The sequence below is a fragment of the Lepisma saccharinum genome, chromosome 21 (assembly GCF_977018435.1).
Source record: "Lepisma saccharinum chromosome 21, izLepSacc3.1, whole genome shotgun sequence".
Taxonomy (NCBI): Eukaryota; Metazoa; Arthropoda; class Insecta; order Zygentoma; family Lepismatidae; genus Lepisma; species Lepisma saccharinum.
This window is the reverse complement of record NC_139249.1, coordinates 22,753,714-22,777,356: the sequence shown is the minus strand read 5'-3', so window position 1 is coordinate 22,777,356 and position 23,643 is coordinate 22,753,714. Positions and strand designations below refer to the sequence as shown.

Genomic DNA, 23,643 nt, shown 5'->3' with positions numbered 1-23,643 from the left:
AATACTGTTTTAACTGTCTGAGTACAGTAAATTTGTATTTTACACACATTCACAATATCTGTTATTTGTGGAGGTCATATGATCAGCACCACGCTCCGGCCACATTTATCCAGGAGTGTCGTTCCAGGTACCCATTTATTAGAGACTGAGGGACATTGCTAGTGAAATTCCCGCCTGAAATCACCCACCCCAGGAATGAAACCTGGGTCTCCAGCATGGCAGTCAGAAGGTTAACCGACTAACTACCACAGCGGCTCTAATAATCTGTGTGTATTGGACACAATGTTACAAAAATGTTTAGCATTAGGCCTATATATATAGTTTAGTGTAAAAATTTGCATATAACAAAACTACATTCCTATTGAGGTACATTAATTCTTGATAAGTAATGCGATAGTTACCTTGATTGGCCGGGGGTGGTGGGGGTGGAGGGGGTGGAGGAGGGGCAGCGGTTGTAGTGACCGATGTCTCGTAGGGGTTGTTCTGCAGGTACTTGCTCGGTTGGCAGAACTGGTTGCCGCTCCCGGATGACGTGTGGAGGTAGAACATCCTATTGTTGTCCCCGCGTTGCAGAGGATACCTGTCCGCCCCTAGACCCATCAGAGCGCATCTGCGTCCGTCGGCGTCGCATGAAATACATTTTCCCTGCAACGTAAAGACGTGGTAAATAAAACCAGTAAATAAAGTCTTGATAGATGTAACTCTTATATTATTTAGGAAGGTTAGAAATGTGAACTTTATATAAAAAAACCTATTTGTAGCTAATCAGTGGTGATTTATTCATTCTAGTATTTTTGACTTTTAACCACTGTTATTTTTTAAAGAGATTTACCTACGATTCGGTAAATCGTCTATATCAAATTTATTCTATCTATATTAGGAGATTGCCGGAATTATGGAAATATTGACGCTTGCAGTAGATTTTGAATTTTCAATATTCTTACAATTAGTACTCTATTTTAATGTCCTTTCTTCTAAATTAAAGAATGAACTTTATTTTCCAACTGCCGCATTTTTATACAGGGTGACCCAAAAGAAAGGTAACCGAAACTTAAAGGAACGGTTCTACATTTCGAATACCTTTTTTGGGTCACCCTGTAGCTTTTGCAAAATGTAATCCTCCTCCCTCATTACTTCTTAGGAGTATATTCCTGTCCCACGCGAGACTGTAACTTACACAGGTATACTACAAAAAAATGCAAACAGGAAGAAGAGGAGGAAGACACACACACATACACACAGACAGAGAGAGAGAGAGAGAAGTATACAAGCGGAAGAAACAAAAGAGACAGAATAGAAATAAGAAGTAGGAAGACATTAGGAGAGAGGAGAGAAAGAGAGAGAGAGAGAGAGAGAGAGAGAGGGACAGAAGGAGAAGAGAAAATAGAGTGATGGGAAGGAAATGAGGAGAAATACTAGAGAGAGAAACGGAAAGAGATGTAGGAATGAAAGAAACAGGAAAGAGAAGAATATATGTATGTGCGTGCGTGCGTGCGTGTATGCATGTATATAAAGGGAAAGAGACAGAGAGACAGAGGGAGGAAAGGAAAGAGGAATTGAGAAAGGAAGAAGACGGAGAAGAGCATGAAAAAGACAGGGTCAGAGTGAGAGACAAAGAAGAAGTTGGAGTAAGGGGAAATGATAGAGGCAAGAAAAAGAAGAGAAGAGAGAGAAGTGTCTCTCCCCTCTCTTTCTTTGTTTTCCCTCTTTCAGAGAGAGAGAGAGAAAGAGCATGCAATGAAGGAATACGGAGATAAATGTTTTGCCTCTTTGAACGTTTTGGCCAGTACACGTATCTTTACAAAAAACATGCATTCAAATTCAAACAAGTAAAAATTGTGGCCGTGGTACCGACCTCCGAGTAAGCTTGAAACCCGCCGCACATGACCCCGACGAAGGAGCAGCCGGGCGTTCCCCGGATGGACTCCAGGAAGTACTTGAGTGCCATGTTGCCGTGGCACTCGTTGTCCCTTCTTGACTTGCACCCGGGCTGGTTCCTTCCGGCGTTGGGGAAGAAGTCCAGGTGACCCAAGGGGCCGTCGTAACCGGGTACACTATCTGCAGAAAAAGTGATTAAACAGGATGTAGCAAAAGCCAAGCTACATATCAAAACAAATACGTGCATACAAACATAGGCGTAACTTGGCGGGGGCAAGGGGCTAATAAATTTAAAAGTTAATGACACTTTTGTTAACCTCTTGGGGTTTGAGTAGCAAAGTATTGAAGGGTATTTTTTTATGATCGTGCAAATGGAAGCTATTCAGAAAAATAGTTCTGGACGCTATTTTTATGGGATGGAACACTAATTAATTCTGACCCCCACCCCCCAAGTTAAGTGCCAAGTTTGATTATGCCTCCAAACCTAAGTCCAAAGTTTATTCTGATCCTCAAAGTTAAGTCCCAAGTTTAATTCTGCCCCCACCTCAAAGTCAAGTCTCTAGTTTGATTCTGCCCCTCCCCAAAAGTTAAGTCCCAAGTTTGATTCTGCCCCCCTCAAAGTTAAGTTCCAAGTTAGATACTGTCCCTTCCCCCCAAAGTTAAGCCCCAAAATCGATTTTTGCTCCCCACCTCGAAGTCAGGTCTCTAGTTTGATTCTGCCCCCTCCCCAAAAGTTGTCCAAAGTTTGATTCTGCCCCCCCCCCCAAGTTAAGTCCCAAGTTTGATTCTGCCCCCACCTCAAAGTCAAGTCCCAAGTTTGATTCTGCCCCCTCCCCAAAAGTTAAGTCCAAGTTTGATTTTGCCTCCACCCCCCAAGTTAAGTCCCAAGTTTGATTCTGCCCCCTCCTCAAAAGTTGTCCAAAGTTTGATTCTGCCCACCCAAGTTAAGTTCCAAGTTTGATTTTGCCTCCACCCCCCCAAAGTTAAGTCCCAAGTTTGATTCTGCCCCCTCCCCAAAAGTTGTCCCAAGTTTGATTCTGCCTCCCCCCAAAGTTAAGTCCCAAGTTTGATTCTGCCCCCTCCCCAAAATTTGTCCAAAGTTTGATTCTGCCCCCCCCCAAGTCAAGTCTCTAGTTTGATTCTGCCCCTTCCCTAAAAGTTGTCCCAAGTTTGATTCTGCCCCCCCCCCCAGTTAAGTCCCAAGTTTGGTTCTGCTCCCCACCTCAAAGTCAAGTCGCTAGTTTGATTCTGCCCCTCCCCAAAAGTTATCCCAAGTTTGATTCTGCTCCCCCCCAAGTTAAGTCCCAAGTTTGATTCTGCCCCCTCCCCAAAAGTTAAGTCCCAAGTTTGATTCTGCCTCTCCCCCAAAGTTAAGTCCCTAGTTTGATTCTGCCCCCCCCCAAAGTTAAGTTCCAAGTTTGATTCTGTCCCTTCCCCCCAAAGTTTAGCCCCAAAATCGATTTTTTGCCCCCTTCCCCCAAGTTACATCCCAAGTTGCGCCCATGCGATACAAACATGCACATGATTGATATGTAATAGTTAAAGTTACAGTACAAGTTCGATATGTGACCATCTGCTTGAATTCATGCTTTAATTCGACGCTTCCAGTTGAAGACGCCTGCTAGTTGCTGGTGAACCAAAAAAGCATGCATGCCCAATATGAATGCTGGAAATTACATACTTTTTGGTCCTGGATGCATAGGCGTGCGCAGACCCTCTGATCAAGGAAGGGCAAATGCCTTGATGAAAGTTCAATCGGAGAAAGAAAAAAAAACTCATTCCATCTCACTGTTCTATTGTATTGATTGGTACTAAACAGGAGCGTATATAGTGTGTTTCCTGACCCACCAAAAATCACTGTATTAGAAGACTTCCAGCTACCGTAGCACAAAACTTCTCTGTTCTTCTCCCTCTTTATTTTCTATCTCTGTGGTTCAGACTAATTTACATATAAACATGATTTCATACAGCAGATTCAAAACAACTACACATAATTTATTCATTTGGAATGCGTAACCAATTTATTCTGCTACCAACGAATGAAATGCTTGAGTAATTTGCTGGAGAACGAAGTGATAGGAAATAAACTCGCCGTAGTTGCTGCGAACTTTCGTCGTCTTGAAATACTTTATTTTTCAAAGAACAAAATATTGTTTAGGAACGGAAATAAGATTTCTCTACACCAATTTTCTAGGTGAGATTGTTAGGAGGGGCTAGTGCCCCCCATTATCCCCCCGTGCGTACGCATATGCCTGGATGTTCCAAAATTTCTCTAAAGGCTACAAACAAGATAAATACACTAAATGATCCTCCAGGCTTTCATATATCTAAGCAGGCTTTCAGAAAGGCGTGCATTAAGCAGCTGAAGAGTAATTAATATTTGTTATATCATAGTTATTGTTTTATTCTTGTTACACATATATGTGTGTGTGCTTCTCATTTGTTAATTTCTAATTTTTTCTGTCTGTTGATATCCTGATATAAAATGGATTCTCTCTGTATTCAGGATTTTTCAAATAAATAAATAAATAAAAATACATTAGATGCAATTGAGCACATGCATTGGCGATGAAAGTAAAATATTTTGCTATCGGTTATTCTTTCAGTTAAGCATTGAAAGAACCTTTCTAAAAAAACAAACAAACAAACAAACAAACAGACAAACAAAAATTCCATCCATTGGAACCTGATGTGCTTATCTTCCCATGTAAGTTCAGAAATGTTATCTATATGCTTACCTCTCTCCCCAGTTGTGTGTATGACATCCACCAAGGCAGCATCGAGAGGGTCCAGACGATGGGAAGGGTTCTTGCCTTTGTACCCTCTGCTGTCAGGGTTGAGGGCTGCAAAGAAAGGTTGATGGAAGAATACTTCCTGTACACATGCTGTCTCGGTATGGAAGTTCCCTTAGCATTTATAATCTGAAGGAAAACTGGGATTAAATCTTTGCAAATCTAGCAGCCTGCATATGTTACTGACTGCGTCTCTCATCATGTGATAGCTAGTGTTCATTATGCGAATCCAAAATGCAGTTTTCAACACTCAACTTCCATGGTGCAGGCCTCTAAAATAATACTGAAGTTATAATATTTAGGACAAGTTGTTATATGGTTGGTTATATTTTTTATATTTTTACCATATTTCAAGTACATATCTCATTATTTTTATTCTGTATCCTTCTCAAAGGGGCTACAGCCACTTTTCACATGGACGTCCGGGCTGTAGCAACACCCCCTCCTCAAGTCCCCTAAATCCCAAGGGTGAAAGAGCTAACCCTTTCCGAAGACACACAGATGTCAACCTCCCTTCCACGTAGTACATCTTGGACTTCATTTTGAAGACTAGTGAGACTCTGCCGCCTGACTCACAGCTAGTAAAGGATGGAGCACAAGTCATCATTCTATTTGAACTGACCTTTACTTTGACATCTTGTTTATATCAGTAGTGTTTTGTCAGTTAAACAGAAGATACTCACTAAATTTATTGTTTGCAAAAATGAATAAGTATATCCCACAAGAACGTTGAAAAATTGTGATAATTTTTGGTGACACTTTTCCGAGCAGAGTAATATCCCGTTTTGGTGATTTGCCATAATCAGGTTCCCCGATTTGACCGCTTCAGATTTTCTCTTTTGGGGATATTTGAAGTCATTGGTTTAAGTGAATAAGCCAGAGACGTTATAGCAACTAAAGCACAATATTCAGCATGAAATTGAAAACAGATTCTTTCCAACACCACCAACGCAAAGAAAAGAGCCCAAATTTGTATCAATTCGAATGGTGGTCATTTATTGGATGTTATCTTTAAAAATTAAGAACATAAAACTTACAAGCATCAATAAAAGTTTAACACAAAAAAACCTACATTGTTTAATTTAAAACCCAAGCTATAGGCTAAGAAAATCAGGTGATGACTTTTGCACCACCTTGTATAATCATCTGTGAGGCGATTGCTGTCTCATCCATCTCATCTTATTAACATTCATCTCATATTACCGATTAGCCAAAAGTGGCAGAAAAGGGAAGTAAAATGAACTAAATCCATCATCAATCAAATCCCCTAAATCCGGGTCTATGGTGGGATCAGATTAGTTCTGAAAATTCTGTCAAAAGGCATTGTCATTTTCTGTCGTCCTGTGAATTGATTATTATCATATGTCAGTGTATTTCAGTGACGACTTTTTGGGGGTAAGAAGAAGTTATGGTAAACCGAGGAAGGTTTGAAAAATTGTGTACGACGGCTCAACAAACGAAATTGGTTAAAGATAGAGGATAGATTGTGGCATTGTTGTAAAACGCTTGTCGCTGTGTAGACATACTCCCTTTTATTTGAAACATTTCCGTTGGTGAAGTAAAAATAAGATTTGGACCTAATTTTACTTTAATTTCCTCTCCCAGAGACTCACGTTTGCAGATTATGCTATATTTGACCATTATACCAAAATCAGGGTGCCAGGTTTAGTACAATTTTGCTGGGGTTGGCATCACTGATTGCGGAAACCCTCGATGCTTCCTCGCTGGATGCTTTAAAACCGCAACCTTCCCTTGCCCCTTTTCCACTCCTCACCCATCTGTTTGTAGTGATACCAGCGAGGTTCTTCAGGCGGGCAGCAAGGCCTGTGTGTCCATCGTCTTTGGGCTGCAGCTGGAGCGAGCGACAGCAGTCAACTCTTGACAGTAGCTAACTTACTCAATTGTACATACATTGCGCTCATAATTTTATAACGCTCATTATTACGTATTAAACTCCTAAAAAGTAGAGAACTGGAAGCAAGTATAAATGAACTGTAGGAAGTTCCTCACTTCCTACATGGTGGAATCGCCCCTGGTGCTCTAGCTGTTAACTTCCACTAAGTTCATACCACTTCCTGTCGTAATACATGTTGTGTACTACGCATGCGCAAGAGGTTGATTGTGCATGCAGGTTCCTCAGTGAATTCTGTGCTTGAGACTGTTGGCAGTTGGTAGGAAGTACGGGCAAAAAACTCCGCGTACGTAGCAGTCAAAGCGAGATTGGTCAAACTCATTCTGTTAGATGACAGGTAGATATTGTATTCATTTGTATGTTATACTTTGCTGTGTGCTGTGAAGTGACCTTCAAACGTATTGGATTTAAATTCAATCTTAAACTTTCATTTCTCATTTATTGGAGATACTACAAGCATTAGTTGCTTGATATCTACACTCGGTTGAACGTGTAGTGATTACGTGACCTTCTGTAGTTCCGTCCTTGGTCGTACCCCTTGACACTCTGTACCCCCTCGAGAAAGTGAAATATTTTGCATGTTTTATGAAGATTTTGTTGTTTATGAACGTTTCAACAGTTATTTTAACTCGCGAAAATGTGTTATTGTGAAGAAAAGTACGTCTGTTACCTTACAGTGAAGCAGAGCAGCCCGAAGGCTTGGTACAAGTGAATATAGCACCCAACACGACATTCCACAACAGTATTTATAATGATTGATTGATTGATTTGTTGCCTTTTAGACTAGGACTGTTAGGTTTGGGACTGATAGTAATTTAGACTTGATCTTTCGCTACTTTAGTGAGAATACAAACAGTTTTTACTCATAAAGAGTAGTAAAAGTACTCCGAAATGGTAGGATTTTACTTACGCGGGACAACTTTAATATCAAATATCTCCGTTATTTTTTCTTTCTACGCACTGGAACCAATTTTATATTACGTAAAACATCGAAATCTGTCGATTGAAAAAAAAATCAACATAATTCTCGAAGGGGTACACGGCCTCGTCGTAACTTGTGCGTCCAGTGTGGTTACCAACAATTGTTCCATTTCCAATAAATACAGATTTATAGAGATTTAGCTAATGTGACACAAAATCGACAAACTAGTCATATTCTTTGTTTTGAACTGAGTTTTTTCTTGTGAATTATCTTTCGTACCTAGTATCATGCTGGTGAAAGGTATTTACAACGTTTTTACCCTATAATTCAATTTGTAAACGTCAGTTTTGTCACGCAGGCTTGTCAAATACCTGTGATTCTACCAATCGGCTTGACCGCCTCCCCAACATAGCTCGCAACTTGTGCTCCGTTGTGGAATCCAATCAAGTGGATATTCTCAGCTGGGACACCGAAGTCATTCTGAAATCATGAATTGCAATATTAATTACGATAACGTAACGATATCACAAATTGTAAACGTATTCAGTATGAAAATTGAATTTGTTCTTTTGAGAAGTAAATTAGTTCTCTTTTTGGGACAAATAAATACATATTATTCTTGCTAATGAATGACTACTGAAGGAAAACATGAAGATAAATAACAATTTTATAATTATTCACAGGCGCCGACTTAGGGGGAGGGGACATATGACTCCGCAATATTCTTCAAGGGGTGCATATACGAATTATATGTATAAAATATCGTTTATGTTTATCTTGTTTCCCCAACTTATTTGAAGTTGGCACTACTGTAATAAATCACTCATGTGCCCTCCAACTAATATTTTCTACCGTATTTATATTTATCATCCCTTATTGTATTTTGAGGAACTTATTAGTCTAAAATAGGAATAGTACCAAGACGAGGCAAGTTTCGATGTCACCTCGAAACTCGACACGAGTCGGTCTTGTGGATATCGAGATTTTCATGGGGACACACACATGCACGCTTTAACCTTTCAAACACTAATTCAACAAGAAACCAAGAATGGACAAACCCATGCACCTAGCGAACTCTGGAGCCAGTATAAGGTAAATAAGTATACTTCCTGCTTCCACAAACATAAGCGAACAGCTAGAGCATGATCGTTACTATTTTTAGCATTTATTTATATGTGTTACATAGCTGTGTAGCTGTGTTTGTGTGTGAGAAAGCAATGGTGCACATGAGGAAACAGCTGACTTAAAAGAGCCATAGGAGTAGTAAAGCATTTTATTCTTGATATTTTTGTTATTTCGATGTTATATGTCTCGGATAACTCACAGTACGCTCCACATACCTTAATATGAGATTCTGGCACTATCTATGACTAAAAATTGTCCATAACAAAGTACGTCATTTCCCTGTGCGAATTAACCTTTTGGCTTTAGGGGATGCAGGATTTTATTCGGGGGGGGGGGCAAAATATGTTGATATGTTGTTTTAAGTCCACTTTATGCACAGTAAGGCTAATCGGGACTGGACCTACAGTTTAAAGTGGGATCCGAACCACTTGTGCCTCCACCGGGTATCGAACCCGGGACCCCTTGATTACAAGGCAGGGGGCAAAATAAGATTTCATATCTTGCTCTTCAGTCATAGAAACTTATATTATTGTTGTTTTGTTATCATTATTGATATTATTATTATTACTTTACAAATCATAAATTTCAAGGGTGGCCATAAGTCAGTTGTCACTAACAATCGTTAGACTGTTTTGCCTAGCGTAGTGGAAGTCAGTTGTGAACTTGACTAGTGCGTATTACCCAATATAAGAATGCTGGGTAATACGCACTAGTCAAGTTCACAACTGACTTCCACTACGCTAGGCAAAACAAAGTCTAACGATTGCTAGTGACAACTGACTTATGGCCCACCCTGGCGCTATATGCAAGTTTAGACTCCAGTCTACCATCTACGAGATAGAAACTGGTTTCGCCTCTCTTCCTTTCCATAAACATGTATCAATTGGTTGACGGACAGTTCTTCGTCTTTTTGTACATATTCACAAAGGACAGATGTCAAACCGATATCAATTAATCCCTTTGTCCTTCATGATCCGTATATTTCCATGCCGAAGGGTAGGCCTACTGTAAAATAAAAGTAATAATTGAAAATGACTGGGTTTGAATTATCGAGGTCAGATCCCGACTTTTCGTAATCCATAACAGCCGAGAAATTCCAAAGGATCTCATTTGAAAGAGGCTAATTCTTGATATTTCTGCACTACTAGAGTCTGACATTTCTTGACATTAACAGTTCGTATTCCAGAAGTGCAACGATAATCACTTGAAGAGGTAATAGTGTGTACAATTCGAGATTTAAGCGGAATCGTGAAATTCCAAAAAAATTCCGACCTGATCAAAAATGAGAATTTTTTCAGTCCCGAACGTCAGAATTGTTAATATTTCCTTTCCAACCCCATCCCGACCACCCCTGAACACTCCTAGTTACGGCAGTCAACATTATTCTAGGGTCTTCCCGATGGCGCAGCGGTATAGTCGTTGCCTTGTAATCAAGGGTGGAGACATAGTGGTTCGGATCCCACTTTAAACTGTAGGTCTAGTCCCGATTATCACTATTGTGCATAAAGTTAACCTGGCAGTTAATTGTTGAAACTGACAGCCTGTAAATAGTAGAAAACAATATTCCTTGTAATAAAATATTACTATAATTTTGACATTCGTATTACAAAACTTTTTCCAGTAATCTTGGGAGGAGGGGCTGCTCCCCCTTCTGGTGCCGTTGGCCCACTCAGTGGCGTATTTGTGATTTAATTTTGGGAAGTGTTTTTTTTTTTTTGGGTGTGCAAATTTGTATATATGTTACCAGTCAGTAAAATATACTATTGTCTTGCGGTTCTACCTGTCATTAAATCTTACTTAATACATTTATGACATAATTTAGGCCTATAGTGTATTTACGTTCTAAAAAAAAACCAAACTGGTAGACAAAAAGAGCTGTCGAACTAGTAACACCAAAAACATATCTAAATTTCCTTTGCCAGGTTCAAAATTAATGTCCATTTAACCACCTACAAATTTCTTGTGAACACTTTAATACATATTCGGTGAGGTTTGTCAGTTTCAGAATGACCCTCCTTTAATCCAGAAGGATGCATACTTTTCGGCATGGAAATCATTGATGACTTTAGACAATTCATGGACACGAATTATTTTTCATTTGTGTTTGTTTCAGTGTAGAAATGGTATACTGTATGCTTTCAACTACATATATTTGGTACGGTCAATAAATAACCGGATTAATGCCTTGAAAAAGCGAAATAAAGTGACAGAGCGATGAAACTTACTGGATATGTAGGCCAGGCTGGGGTACGTCACATGTCTGCGAGACGAGTTCCAGACCGCGTCGCTAGGTGGCAGCACTGGCAGGGAAGGAAGGTTGTGGTGTTCATGTTCACAGTGTCAGGTGCCATAAAGGAGGTTCAGCGATCCGTGATACAGTTTTTGACTGCAGAAGGCAACACCATATTGAAGGTGTTCATGAACAATAGTGTATGCAGAAATTTTCAGCGAAAAATGCAGGCTCGACCAGGACTAGCTCAATGGTCGAGCCTGCATTTTTCGCTGAAAATTTCTACGTTGTACACTCGCCTCATCAAGTACTCCGTTACCCCCCCCCCCTCCCCTCCCGAACCGAGCCTCGACTCAACGAAAAACCACGGTTAATGTATCAAGACAGCCAACACTGATTGGAGAAACAGACACAGGTTCTTAACGAACTACTGTAAGGTGCACGTCCTTGATGCGAATACTCCTGGATATCGAGAGCAAATTAGCTTTTCTTCTCTTTTTCCTTGCATTGGATGACGTCCTGTAATAAGTTGCAAGTCAATACGCAATACGCTTGCTTTACTTGAGAGCGTGAGCGATACCAATGCCAACGCCGTGATAGCAATGAAATTATCAGGTGTGTGAATGCGTCAGCGTGGCGTATTGTGTGCGCGCGAGGGGGGGGGGGGGTAGGTAGGGGGCAGAGAGATATGCACGGGTTCATCGAAATTTCAGACCCACATGTCAAACTCTTAACCCACACTGCTGACATACGTGGAGGAGTGGTTAGCAGAGCACACTACGTCGCCAAGGACACGGGTTCGATTCCCGGCCACCTGGGAATGGGTGTTCTTTAAGAGTGTCCCTTTATCAATTTCACCATATCGTCACTCATCTTCATCTTCGTGGTTATCCAATAGTGGCAGAAAAGCGACGAAAACAAACAAAAGTAATCAATCAATCAGTCTTAATCCCCGAAAACCCTTCTCTCATAAGTAGCTCCAAAAAAGTCTCGACATGAACCCCTCCCGCTAATTCTTAAACATAACTCAGGTCTTCTAATGGCTGTTAATATATTTTTAAAAAGATAAGAAGAAAGCACGAATGATTTCCCAATTACATTCGTTTCATGACGAAAAATTTGTAAAACGTTTATCAAGCAACTAACATGCAGGCCTCTCCGATGTTGCAGTTGTGATATCGTGCCTCGTAAACGAGGAGTTCGGTTTCGATATGTGGAGGCACGTAGTGATTCAGGTCGCACTTCAACCTGCAGGTCCAGCCCCGATTAGTCTGTCAGCATAAGAAGTAGACTTAAACAATATCCAAACAAACGAATTTAGCTGCTGTAATTATTAAAATTAATATGTGGTTAAAATTGCAATGAAGAACATTTTAAAATTTCATATAAACCAAGTAAAGCTAATAATGGAATATAATGCAACTCAACATGAAAAAAACTAATTTTGATTTAATTTCGTTTCGATAGCATAAAATAAACTAAATCAACCAGTCAGTACCGTCTTATATTTCTGAAAAGAAAAAAGAGCCTAAAATTTCCAACAGTCCTTCGTGACCGTGCTATCTAAGGCGCTGCGTGACGGCATGGGTTCGAATCCGCCTGGGTTCAGTCTCTGGGTTCTAGGCCTATGTATAGGACCGGTGGCAACCCACCATCGTGAGGAAATTGGGGAGCTACGAGGGAGTAATGTAACATAAAAATCTCCTCTAACGGCTGAGGGTTCGACGTGCCGACTCCACGTCACCTCATTACCGGTTGAAAATCTCCACACTTCTTGGTAGGATTGTGGTAGGGAGACTGGCAGTCGGGAGATAGACCAAGCCCCTTCCAGGGCTGTAGAGCCATGGAATATGTTAAAATTTCCAACTTTTTTTTTAAAATTCGTTTTCCGTTTGATTGGTTACTTAGGTATATATTTAAAATTTACAATGACACACATCTCAAAGCCTGGACCAGACTTTGAGATGCCTTCTATCTCTCTAGAAACTAACATTTTTCTTATTTAACGTCGCTTCTCTCTGCCATTCTTGCCCAGTCGCAAGAATAAAAATGAACATTGTTGGGTGAGATTTGTGAAAGGACACTCCCAATGGACACGCCTATGTCCAAGCTGAGACTCGAACCCGGAACCTTCGACGACGAGACCGTGAAGAGACAACTAAGTCAGCAAAGGTTTTTGTTATTCTATAGGTCGCTGTTCTATCTCCCACGTTAATCTCGACAAAGAGAAAGGATAAATTGATGAAATGGCGATAGCAAAAACATTCATGACTGACCAGGGTTCGAACCTGGGACCTCTGGCTTCGCAACGCATTACGTTGTCGATTTATTTTCAGATTCCCCTACATTAGTTGTAATAAACATATTTTTTGTAACAAGATCAACATGTCAAATGCTGTTTTTTGAACTGACACAACTCATCTAAGAGATTACGTGTGTGAGAGAACGCACACAAAAACACCAGACATTTGTCACTCTTATATAGAAATCCTAACTCCCACAGGTACACGAAGATATATTCCCGTGTTGCATTTGTAAAGCCTCACTTCTTTTCCTAGTATGCTGACATTACAGTGAAATGATCCTGTATTAAACTGTAGATAAGTCGCAATTAGTAGATTGCATGAAGTTGTTTTCAGGTAAAAAAAAAAAGATAGTGTTATACATGATGTATTGTTGCAGGCACACATGAATAAAATCAGAACACATTTACGGGTGGGCACACGCAAACTGAAATTTATATAGGAATGTGAATATATCTGCAACCGCATCTCTAATGTATTTGTGTTTTTGGTCACTTTTCTACCACTTCTGACTAACGCGACGATCAGGATGAATAATAATAATTAAATGAAATTGACGAAGGGAACTTCACAAAAACATCCATGTGAGGCCGTGAATCGAACCCGGGAACTTCGGTGGCAAGATGGAAAATCGACTACGTAATGCCTTCGGCTGTCGAAGGGAAATCCACGCTTCTCAGTGAATATCAGCAAATCTAAACACCCCTCCCCCTTCCTCCTGTAGGTTGTGTCGATCGAGTTCATTCAAGGTCTTGTTTGAATCGTGTGCAGGCGGGCAGTGTGGATGGAAATGAGGTCTCGGACATTTTTTTCTTACTAGTCACGACTGCACGGCATTATCAGATTAGATGCAGGAGTTCTTTCTGAGCTGACTGTACAGTGGGATCCATGAGTATTACAGTGCAAATTGTCCATCACCATGTTCGTGCACTTTATTTGACCCAATAATAGCTTCAAGAATTAAAAGAAAACTCAAAACAAGCTGTTGACAACTTCTGCACCAGCATACATAAAAAATCATCGCTTAAAAACACACAGTATGTGAGGGAAAAATTAATGAAAATAGTCATGAACAATTTGCACGGTAATACTCATGGATCCCACTGTACATCTCCTTTGTGTGCCTCATCTTGAATAGTGTATGCTGTACTATGCCTAATGCAGAGTTCGGTTGCAATCTGGTTCGGACTAATCCCCCGACACTCCCCTATGAGGTCATCAACGGCAGAAATGGACTCATCCGTAATGGCATACTCCCCTGTTGAGTCACCTGACACTGTGAACGCCATGCCTCACCTCACTGAATGACTGACTGGCACCTTGGAGGCAAATTGCACATACACAACCTCCCTTTCCTGCCAGTGCTGACACCTAGCGACGCGGTCTGTAACTCGTCTCGCAGACATGTGGCGTACCCCAGCCTGGCCTACATATCCCGTAAGTTTCATCGCTCTGTCACTTTATTTCGCTTTTTCACGGCTTTAATCCGGTTATTTATTGACCGTACTGAACATTTCCTTAGAGGGGGTAAAAACATCCCTGGCAGGGATAACAATAATTTTCTTTTGTCGGAGATTTTTGTGTCTGTGGGGGGAATTCCCCGGCATCCCCCCGTTAATCCACACACTGCTTCATTTATATCTGTATATAGACGATTTCTCTTGAAATTAATCCAAAAGCAGTCGGATATCTTTTATTTTTTAAAAAATATTATAATGATCCTACCTTTAAAGTGCGAACCAAGTTACTGGCGAACAGCCCTACAAGTCTTCCCACGTGGTACGCCCACTCGCGATTGTTTACAGGCCATTGGATGAGGAACACGTTGGAGTCTGTGACTGTCTGCAAGCTATTGGCTATATCCTGCATGGGGAAGCAGAAACATATTGAAATAAAACAATTAATTATAAAATACATTTTACAGTAGAATGTAAAGAAATGTTCTTAAATACGGGGAAAACATTGTCAAAAGATAAAGAAATAGCACTTTGCACATGTACGGCACATTGCCACCAGAGGATACTTTAGTAAGTCAGAGGACAATGCTAATTGCAATTACATCAGCAACTAGGTATGTTGTTGTATAAAGAATAATATAACAATTCCAGGCTCAAGTTCTGAAGATCTTATACATATTTCCTTTTGAAATATGTATAGAAACACAAGCAAAACATGACAACATGACAACTCCACAAACATTACTATTTAGTTCTTGCTGCAATAGTTGTTTATTCCATGTTCCTACTTGGTCTTGTAGTTCCTGTTTATATGTTAAGTGTCATATAATGGTTCATTCTGTAATTCTTCTTTTGCTCCGCAGAAACTAAATATCTAGAATATCACACAATTATTCGGATTAGGCTCAGTCGGTAGTGCGTCTGACAGCCACGCGAGAGACCTGGGTTAGATTCTCTGGATGGATGATTTCAAGGTGGAATTTATTTCAGTAATGTTCCTACATGGAGTGGCTGTGGGGTTCACCCAGCCTCAAATATATAGATTCCTGGGGGCAACCATAGGGGGTAAATGCGACCGGAGCGTGGTGCTGATCACATTATCTTCACAGTATGGTCTGATATGCTCTCACGTCATGTTGCAATATGCTAGGGGGCCTTCCTCGATGGCGTAGTGGTAACGTCGTCGCCTTTAGGGAATTCACACCGAAGAAACACACGACACGGAACACGCAACATGCGACACGAAACACGTCTCGCTTGGAAGCCAACACTCAGTAACCAATGCAACCTTTCGAAAAGAAGATACACGTCAAGATGCACGTGTCGCGTGTCGCTTACGTGCCTCTCGGACTGTGCCATGCCGTTTTCTCAACACCGTGCATCGTGTTGCTTCAGTTTGTTGTTCGCGCATGCGCAGCGAATGCTTCATTCCAACCAGCATTATGTTTGAACCTCTAATTATTGATATAATAAAGCATGGATATGTACAATGTGTTAACATTGTTTTAAGATTTAAACACAACGTTCTTTTCGCTTTTTCAAGTTTTTTGATGCAGTTATCGGCTGTACTTTGCCTTCAACATCGTGTAAAGAGGCCGTGTTTTGGCCATTTACCTGACTGCTTTTATTTGAAAAAGTCAGCTTATGGAGGCACTTTAGTCCAAAATATATTAGTCAACATGGTAAAGTACTCTAGTGCATTGTTTCTCAACCGCCGGGCCGCGACCCGATACCGTACCCTCGTATCAACTATACTGAGCACCGAAATGTTCTGCTGAAACTGGTTGACAACTATCATAATCCCAATATCATATTTGAGTTGTGAGTTTTCGTTTTTTAAGTCCATTTTATGCACAAATAGACTATTCAGAACTGGATCTGCCCGGTGCCTCCCCGGTTATCGAACCCGGGATCACTTAATTACAAGGAGACGACGTTACCACTTTGTCTTCTATATTTTTATATTTATCAACAATCCTACACGTAATCAAACTATTATTACTCTTGATTGTGCTAGAATTTATTTATCAATATTTAATTTCATAGGTACATGTTAATTCATGCATAAAATCTTAAATACTGTAAAGATTTACGAGGAAAATTCTTCGGCTAAGGGCGTTGACTTAAAAAAAAATACCGTAACATGGTTTCACGAAGGTTGAGAACCATTTCTCTAGTGTTTAGGTATTCGCTTTATTCAGGGTGAAGTCCTCCCCGATGGCGCAGTGGTAGCGTCGTTTCTTTGTAATCAAGGGGTCCCGGGTTCGATACCCGGTGGAGGCACAAGTGGTTCGGATCCCACTTTAAACTGTAGGTCCAGTCCCGATTAGCCTTACTGTCCATAAAGTGGACTTCAAACAATAAATCAATCAATCAATCAATATTCAGGGTGAAATGTCTAGCGTATACAGTTTGAGGTCAGTGCATATTATTTCTCAGTTTCTCGTGCATAACATGCCTCTCCCAAGTTTCAATAACTTGCACAAATTTTACAACGCACTTTTACATGTAACAATGTCTCTTGTTACGTTATTTCCAGGTGACTAATAAACTGATTAATGCAATTATATCGGTACCATCATGCAAACTGAGCAAAGAAACCAGTGTCGCTTGCGGCGTGCATCTTGTCTCTTCGGTGTGAAACACTCGTGTCGCGTGTTTCTTCGGTGTGAATTCTCCCTTAAATGAAGGGATCCCGGGCTGGATACCCGGTAGAGGCACATATTGGTTCGGATCGCACTTTGATCTGTAGGTCAAATCTCGATTAGCCTATCTGTGCATAAAGTGAACTTAAAACAGCAACTTAACAGCAATATATTGAGGGTAACTATACCCTTTACCCTGATTTTCAACGTTTTTGCATAGCTATATCCTTCGGTCAGGAAGATACGTTGCTGAAATGCGTAAAACATCATGGTACGCGTATGAAAAATATACTTGAATTGTGTGACTTCGTTATGGCACATTTATGAATATTTGGTCAGCTCTACGTGATTGAGAATGTTGTAACACCTTTTTGAGCATATTCAACATAAACGTTCCACACTGCAACTCTGACTCTCACTTATACAACGTTCCTAATTCCATAGGCTATTGAATCAGTTTAAGAACATCTGAAACTAAACTGATATCTTCATCTATTCTTCGTCTTTTATCGCCAACCTACAAAAAAGTGTACATAAGTAATGATATTGTGAAAGAGAGTTCTGTTTAACTTTGGTCATGTTTGGTTTTGTTTTAAACACAAGTGTATGTATTCCTTTACTGTTATTTCTTTCCGGTTTGAAATTGCTTTCGCTGTACTGTAAATTTCATTAATAAATAAGCAAATTTAAAGCCTTTTGAAACCACACAGAACTTTCATTATACACTTAGCTTTGAGTTAAGTTACCAAAATTGAAAAGTACCATTTAACTAAACTTTAAACAATCAATATGTATTAAGAACTCACATTCATAAGCTGCGTGGCTTCGTTGTCCATTTTGTGGCTTCCTATGAGAACCTTGACCTTCTTAGATTTGTCGAAGCCATTTTGATCCAAGCTCTGCCTGTTCGGAAGTACAGGGTTTGACTGAAGAAAGATAGAATATTTTATTTTAGTTTTTCACGAGGTGGAATAGTGTTTAATTATTAGATTTTGTTTCGCACTGTCTGTTAATATTACTTTCGCTAGAGTAGCACCTGTCTCATTATATGTTTCTTCTCAACCATAGCCTTCCGAGCAACACCATGTGCCTCTATCTCAGAATTCCTGATGTTTAATGATGGCACCGAGAAAAGACAACCTATTGTTCATTTTTATCAATCAACCACATATAAACTTTTCCCCATATTTTTACGTCAAAGTGACTACTATCCGTGACAAAAGATTTTGAGCCCTCGGTTTACGCGCTTGTAAAATTGTACTCTGTGGGAGGAAAAAAGTAAAATATACCTCATTGCAAAGCTTCAAGTCTCTACTTTTTAATAAGTGTTACATGAAAATTAATCTTAACATTGTTTTCTTACTATAATGAAAAAATCACTGAAAAGTGTAGATTTTTTTTTTCAATTTTCACGAACCGGGAACTTAACACCATACAGTTCATAATCGACTGTACATATAATCTTGAGATTTTGTTAACTTGAAGTTTGATTATTTTTGTACCTCTGTAGAAAAAATGAAATGCATATGTGTACTAGATACTTCAAAAATTCACATTTTAGGGAAACGCGCAAACTTGAAATTCATAATTACAATTTCAATGAAATTGCAAGAAACTGGTGATATTACGCATTTGATCAAATTCCAGAAGTTTGACGCGTGTGCATTAAAAATGGTTCCAGATATTAATTATTCTTTCGCACTCCTAATATGGTAAACTGGTGCATGACGTATGGCGGGGTACGGCCAATCTCAGACTCCGCGGGCTGCAGAAGACTTCCACAGCGTTGCCGCTTCGCTGCGAGAATCGCGCAAGTGCGTTCTTTCGAGCCGATCCAAATTAATGTCGCAGCATAAAATAATAAATGAAATATTTCTCATATTGCAAATGGAGTACTGCTGTACTGGTTTTGCTGCTGTACATACTACATTTTGTTCTAGCTTTTATCTTCATATGAACGTCGTCTCCTTCGATATCCGGCGAAGGTACATACATAGTGCTTCGGATCCCACTTTGCACTGTAAGTCCCGTCCTGATTAGCCTACCTGTGCATAAAGTGGACTTAAACAGAGAAAACAATTCAACTCTGCAAAATTCACTTAAGCATTGTATCGAGTAGTGGTGGTGGTTTCAGCATTTAACGTGCTGCTATAAATTCCACCTGAAATATTGTTTTTATATTTTTGTCTGTTTCACAGCTGCAACTCCTGTAATAAGCAAGGAGTTGTGGGTTCATTAAGAGAGACAGAAGGACTAAAACATTAATACATTTTCAATAAATTTAATGAGTGAAAGGTAAAAGTATAAAATGCTGTTCATAATGGATTCTATTGAACTGGATAATTAAGATAAAAGTCGCGTATCTTTCTTTTCACTACACCTTGGAAAAACTCGCCCAATAAAATACTGGGTCGATGCAAATATTTGTTATTCCCTTTTTCTATACATACCTTTTTCACTGTGCTGACGTAACTCCCAAGCACTCCGCCATGCACTTGACATCTTGGTTTATGTCTTGAGATGCGCCCATTCGTTTCTCCTGGTCGAAATATGTCTTGGTATTAACTATCATTGCTTTTGCACCACTATATTACCGTCTTGCCATTTTCGTGCAACAAAAAAATCGCTTCACAGAACAGCCATCACTCAATACTGTGCGTACGAACAACACGCAAACTTGTGAGAGACCGACTTCCTGGATAGAATGCACAAAATAATTATTATGGCTATGTTGGAGTTCAGGCAATAATGTTAAACACAGAAGTGACAAAAAAAAATCGGCATCTCTACAATGCTTTCCTTTGCGGAACACATTGTTTCGGCTCATTTCCAGTGTGAATCAAAGCTGTTTGGACGCGGAGTTTAAAGGGCAAGCTGCAACGCTTGGCAACAAATCTCACTTGCTCTTCTTGCGTTCTTAGCAACGATGCGAATTGCGCGGGAACCGGTTACCAAGAAAAACAATTCTCTGTATTGATTTCAATTCGCACAGTGTGCAAGAATGAGATATGGAAATTTGATTATTATTCCACGGCCATCATTTTGATAAGCTGTCATGACCATTGGGCTGACCATTACCGAGATTGCAACATCATAATTAATCATTAATTGTGGCTGTTCCACAGATGATAGTACCATTATATTTGGCTGAGATATTTTCACATAAACGATGCTTCAGTCACAAAAAAAAAAAAAAAAAAAAAAATACGACGGTTTTACACGAAGCTACACACAATTGAATTCGACTTATGTAAAAAACACACGAAAAACTACACTTTTACGAAAATTTTTGTCTGAATAGAAAACAGACAGAGTTAAAATCAGTTTGTCTTGCTTTTATCTAAAAGGAGACAATTGTAGCTTTCCAATGACGTATATTTGACTCTTTTCCTTCCGCGGAGTACAATTTTACAAGCACGTAAACAGATGGCTCAATATTTTTGTCACTGATAGTAGGTCAGCCGGCACGCCAAAAGAAAAAATAAGAATAAATGAATACTTACGCTTCTCTGCCCTGGGACAAATAGCTGAAGCTTTATGTTCCTTGCATGATCTCTCTTTGGGTACGGGTGATAAGCGCCGTCGTTGAGAGGATCCCATTCCCTGCCAGTGGACAAACATCCAATGCCGTCGAAACACTTATCCCCTGAAACAAGTGGAAGAGTTTCTATACCAGGGACCGCGAAACTAGGCGCTGGTTCTGCATACTACACGTCACCGTTTATTATGCAGTGTTGCCTAATGCACGTGCCAACTACTGTATACCTTGTGGTGCCTGATCGACAAATGATAGTATTGATTCCGTCTTTGTGTGATCTACATTACAAACACGGACTGCAAGGCCAGAACATACGTTTTCGTAAACCTCCTCGTAAACCTCCTGACAAATTTCGTTATGAACAGGGACAGTGTGGTAACATCGCCAGGCGCCTAATTTCGTGTCGCTGAGTATAGATGTGTGAAGCTTTCAAATTCAGGGGCGTTGTGGTTAAGTGGCGAGGGTGGGCTCTACCCACCCCTCATCCCGTTAAATAGTTCTAATCCCCGACACTCTGCCCACCCAAAGAGTCTACGTTTGCAGAATCATAAAGTGCAGAGCAAAAACCACACACACACACCATCACACGTACACCCCCCCACACACACATACACGCACGCACACACACACAGAAGAATAAAAATTGACAGAAAAAACTTAACCATATAAAGGAACAAGACAGAAGGGATATATATATATATATATATATATATATATATATATATATATTAGAGAGAGAGGATCATTTCAAACGAAAATCCATACTGTCAGACGCTGTTTTGTTTTCCATAGTAGGCTTTTGAATCAACATTTACTTACCCACCACAGTATCTACCACATACAAGAAGAACAAGAGGGCAGCACATATCCTTGGCTTCATCATCTCCACAGCACAGAAGTTTCAAGATGGTGAGTAGTATACTCTGCGAAGCAAATTGGGTGCAAAATATTATCATTTACAAAGAACTAGACGCTGTCCATAATGTATTTACCGTAACCGTCATTAAATATAATGTAACTGTTATATTTTTATAACAATAACACCTTTCCCCGGAGACCCAACTACCATTGCCGAAATGGATATCTCAGAGCTTGGGCAAGAAGAGAAACTCAGTGTGGCACTGTAGTCGAAGGGAGCGAAGGGAACGTGGGCAATGTAATCAGCTGTTTACCATGTAATAATGTCCCTGCGTTGCCAAAATGCGAGACGTTCTGCAACACATCGTCACCTTTGGCCAGTGCCAAGTGTATCGTCATAAATTGGAAACTGTACACAGACAAATCAGATACGATAATTAATAATCTTTTGACAACTTGACAAGGGAGGGAAATATAAATATGGCAACACGGGGGCAGAAGCGAAGGAGAAACCAGAGCGAAAACACCTTAGATCCGACTTTCCCAGGGTTCTACTTATCCTTGTCAAGCTGTATGGTGTTTTCTGTTTATGTGCGTACGTGGCTGCGAGGTTCACCCATAGGCGTAACTTGGCGGGAGCAAGGGGGTGCACTTCCCCTTCCAAAATTTTCAGGTTTGTTAAAATTTACAAGTTAAGTATACTTTTGTTAACATCCTAAGACCTCAAAAGCTAAGTAATAAATAATAATATTTATGATTTCGTAAATGTAACAGATATTTAGCTAATAATGTTGGACACTATTTCTATGGGATGGAAAACTTTTCGACTGCACCCGCAAGAGTTAAACCTAAGTTCGTACTCCCCCCCCCCAAAGTTAAGTCCCAAGTTACGCCCATGGATTCACCCAGCCTTTCATCAAAGGGCGCCTGGGAGCAAACCTTAATGGATAAAGGCGGCTGGATAATCGAAATGACCCAAGAACAATTTCCGGTGGAGGCACATTTCACCGGATGACAACTGAATTGTAGGAGCGGCCTCCATTAGCGTATATGCACATATTACATTAAAAATAACAAAGTAAGGAAGCAAACTGAGGCAGCTGGAGCGTGGAGAGGATCACATCATTCGCCTTATGGCCGAGAAGATGAGTGAGTGAGTTCTATTTTCGCGCCTTCGTGCGAACACAGGGATTAGCTTTACCTTTACATGTTTTTTCATACACTTGTAGGCTGGTCTCCGTGGCGAAGAGGTTAGAATACCCCGCTACAACGCCAGGCGTCCCGGGTTCGAATCCAGACCTGGGTGAAGGCGTTCTTTGTGATTGTCCTTTCATCAGCATCATTCGTCGCCTCATAGCTAAAAATGGCAGAAAAGCAACGCTAAGTAGCAAAAAATCAAGTCAAATCTATCCCAATTAGCTTGTCTGCGCATAAAATAGTCTTCTACAAATCTGTTTGTATCACAGAAATACATTTTTTAACGTTTCAGCACATCACACTTTCTTCAGAGATTTACTTTACAAAAAGCACAAGTTCGGAGATTTACAATATTTTACAACGCACGTACAAGGGCACTAGATGATAGAAACCTCTTCTTTATCCAATAAGAACCACTGAATCCGAAATTAAGTTCTAAACAGAGAAACTAACTCAACTCACCCTAAATTAAACTGTGGTATGAGAACTGCATATTCTTCTTGCACATTTTATAATCTGCTATTAACGATCCCTCAAGTCTGATCACGAGCTAATTGCCTTTGCACCTTTTTATTACCCTCTAAACACATCACTGTCGGTAGCAATTTTCAATAAAAGTCATAACGTACCTCCACCTAGAGAGTAAATTACAAATTAACGAAGCATATAGATTACCCTTTCTGTTTAATGATTCCATACTTTATCTGTATCTTGAAACATTGTTTTAATGAGGTAACTGTCATACTCATACCTATTGTATATCGCTAGACTTTTCCATCATTTGTA

General features: G+C 40.1%; 1 protein-coding gene across 2 annotated transcripts in view; it reads right to left on the bottom strand.

Moving 5' to 3' along the window:
- The window catches only part of LOC146004086 (pancreatic triacylglycerol lipase-like), a 41,591-nt gene extending 18,155 nt beyond the window's left edge, over positions 1–23,436 (bottom strand). The window contains exons 1-9 of one of the 2 annotated variants that reach the window (XM_083142715.1): positions 23,320–23,436; positions 21,622–21,725; positions 20,768–20,910; positions 18,071–18,190; positions 14,888–15,025; positions 7,876–7,984; positions 4,617–4,721; positions 1,856–2,058; positions 402–645 (exon numbers count right to left, since the gene is read on the bottom strand). In XM_083142715.1, coding sequence (XP_082998841.1) covers positions 402–645; positions 1,856–2,058; positions 4,617–4,721; positions 7,876–7,984; positions 14,888–15,025; positions 18,071–18,190; positions 20,768–20,910; positions 21,622–21,685 — 1,126 coding nt within the window. In that variant the 5' untranslated portion in view covers positions 21,686–21,725; positions 23,320–23,436. Of the gene's footprint in view, positions 1–401; positions 646–1,855; positions 2,059–4,616; positions 4,722–7,875; positions 7,985–14,887; positions 15,026–18,070; positions 18,191–20,767; positions 20,911–21,621; positions 21,726–23,227 lie in introns of both variants that reach the window. The other variant, XM_083142716.1, reaches the window with a different exon arrangement.
- Positions 23,437–23,643: the final 207 nt, after the last annotated feature.